The sequence below is a fragment of the Eubalaena glacialis genome, chromosome 12 (assembly GCF_028564815.1).
Source record: "Eubalaena glacialis isolate mEubGla1 chromosome 12, mEubGla1.1.hap2.+ XY, whole genome shotgun sequence".
NCBI classification, from domain to species: Eukaryota; Metazoa; Chordata; class Mammalia; order Artiodactyla; family Balaenidae; genus Eubalaena; species Eubalaena glacialis.
Genome location: NC_083727.1, coordinates 53,133,590 through 53,135,809, shown reverse-complemented (window position 1 = coordinate 53,135,809; position 2,220 = coordinate 53,133,590). Strand labels below are relative to the sequence as shown.

At 34.6% G+C, this 2,220-nt stretch overlaps 1 protein-coding gene across 1 annotated transcript; it reads left to right on the top strand.

The window, feature by feature from the left end:
• The first annotated feature begins 1,024 nt into the window (after positions 1-1,024).
• LOC133102506 (vesicle transport protein GOT1B-like) lies at positions 1,025-1,505 on the top strand. The gene is given in 1 exon segment (XM_061207495.1): positions 1,025-1,505. A coding segment is annotated over 1 exon segment (417 nt). The 5' UTR covers positions 1,025-1,074; the 3' UTR covers positions 1,492-1,505.
• Positions 1,506-2,220: the final 715 nt, after the last annotated feature.

The following is a 2,220-nucleotide window of genomic DNA, read 5'->3' as shown; positions in this document are numbered from 1 at the left end:
TATATCTGTAGTGTTGGTTGTAACTTCTCCCTTTTCATTTCTGATTTTTATTGATTTGGGCCTTCTCTCTTTTTCTGTTGATGAGTCTGGCTAAAGGTTTATAGATTTTGCTTATCTTTTCAAAGAACCAGCTCTTAGTTTCATTGATCTTTTCTATTTTTTCTTTTTTTGTCATCTCTATTCCATTTATTTCTGCTGTAATCTTTATGATTTCTTTCGTTCTACTAACTTTGGGTTTTGTTCGTTCTTCTTTTTCTAGTTCCTTTAGGTATAAGGTTAGGTTGTTTATTTGAGATTTTTCTTGTTTCCTGAGGTAAGCTTGTATTGCTATAAACTTCCCTCTTAGAACTGCTTTTGCTGTGTCCCATAGATTTTGAATCATTGTGTTTTTTGTTTTCATTTGTCTCCAGGTATTTTCTTATTTCCTTTTTGATTTCTTCAATGATACTTTTTTTTTTTCCTTCAGTGATCCATTTTTTTTAATGTTTAGTAGCATATTGTTTAGTCTCCACGTGTTTGGGGTTTTTTTTGCAGTTCTTTTTCTTGTAGTTGATTTCTAGTCTCACAGCATGTGGTCAGAAAAGATGCTTGATATTTCAGTTTTCTTAAACTTACCCAGGCTTGTTTTGTGGCCTAGAATGTGATCTATCCTGGAGAATGTTCCATGTGCACTTGAAAAGAACATGTATTCTGCTCCTTTGGGATGGAATGTTGTATATATAGCTGCTAAGTTCATCTGGTCTAATGTGTCACTTAAGGTTAGTATTTCCTTATTGATTTTCTATCTGAATGATCTGTCCACTGATGTAAGTGGGGGCATTAAATTCCCCTGCTATTATTGTGATATTGTTGATTTCTCCCTTTATGTCTGTTAATATTTGCTCTATGTGTTTAGGTACTCCCATATTGGGTGCATTTATATTTACAATTGTTATATCTTCTTCTTGGATTGATCCGTTGATCATTAAGTAATGGCCTTCTTTGTCTCTTTTAACAGTCTGTTTTAAAGTCTATTTTGGCTTCACACCCTGGCCACTCCGAGGTGCTATCGACGCCGCCCTCACCCCTACAGCCATGATCTCCTTAACAGACACCCAGAAAATTGGAATGGGATTAACAGGATTTGGAGTGTTTTTCCTGTTCTTTGGAATGATTCTCTTTTTTGACAAAGCACTACTGGCTATTGGAAATGTTTTATTTGTGGCTGCCTTGGCTTTTTAAATTGGTTTAGAAAGAACGTTCAGATTCTTCTTCCAAAAACATAAAATGAAAGCTACAGGATTTTTCCTGGGTGGTGTATTTGTAGTCCTGATTGGTTGGCCTTTGATAGGCATGATCTTCGAAATTTATGGATTCTTTCTCTTCTTCAGGGGCTTCTTTCCTGTGGTTGTTGGATTTATTAGAAGAGTGCCAGTCCTTGGATCACTCTTGAATTTACCTGGAATTAGATCATTTGTAGATAAAGTCGGAGAAAGCAACAATATGGTATAACAACAAGTGAATTGAAGACTCATTTAAAATATTGTATTATTTATAAAATCCTTTGAAGACTATTCAGCACAAAATTAAATTACATGAAATAGCTTGTAATGTTCCTTACAGAAGTTTAAAACGTATAGCCTACAGAGTAGCAACAGCAGTTAACAAAGAAGCAGTGAAAACAGACTTCTAACCAAGTCATCTAAGAAGTCAGCAAGCAAACCGAAGGAGATAAAATCTATGTTACGATGCATATTGAAACTCTTGAAGGGGATTTTTAATGTTTTTCCACAATGTATGAAACACAGCCATCCTTACAGAACTGTAGTGCCTGTTTCTTTTCTTTTTATTTTGAAGAGGCAAGCACACCCATAGGCATTTGCTTTTTAGAACTGTAATGTCCTCTGCAACAGCAAAACTATTTCCAGTTGCACTGTGTCTCTGAAAGTGATGCATGAGTTAGATTGGATTATGTCATCGTAATATATTAAAACCAGGAAAACCCAGTGTCGATGTATGAATCACTTTTTTTCTTTTTCTTTTTTTTTTTTGGTAAACGTATGGTTAAAATAAAACTTCTGTGGTTCTTCTGAATCTTAATATTTTAAAGCCAGATGAAAATCTGAACTAGATATTCTTTGTTGGAATATGCAAAGGTCATTCTTTACTAGCTTGTAGTTTCTAAGTTATAGCTGACTCAGCACTTTTTCTTTCAGGAACACATTCTAGAAGTCCTCATAC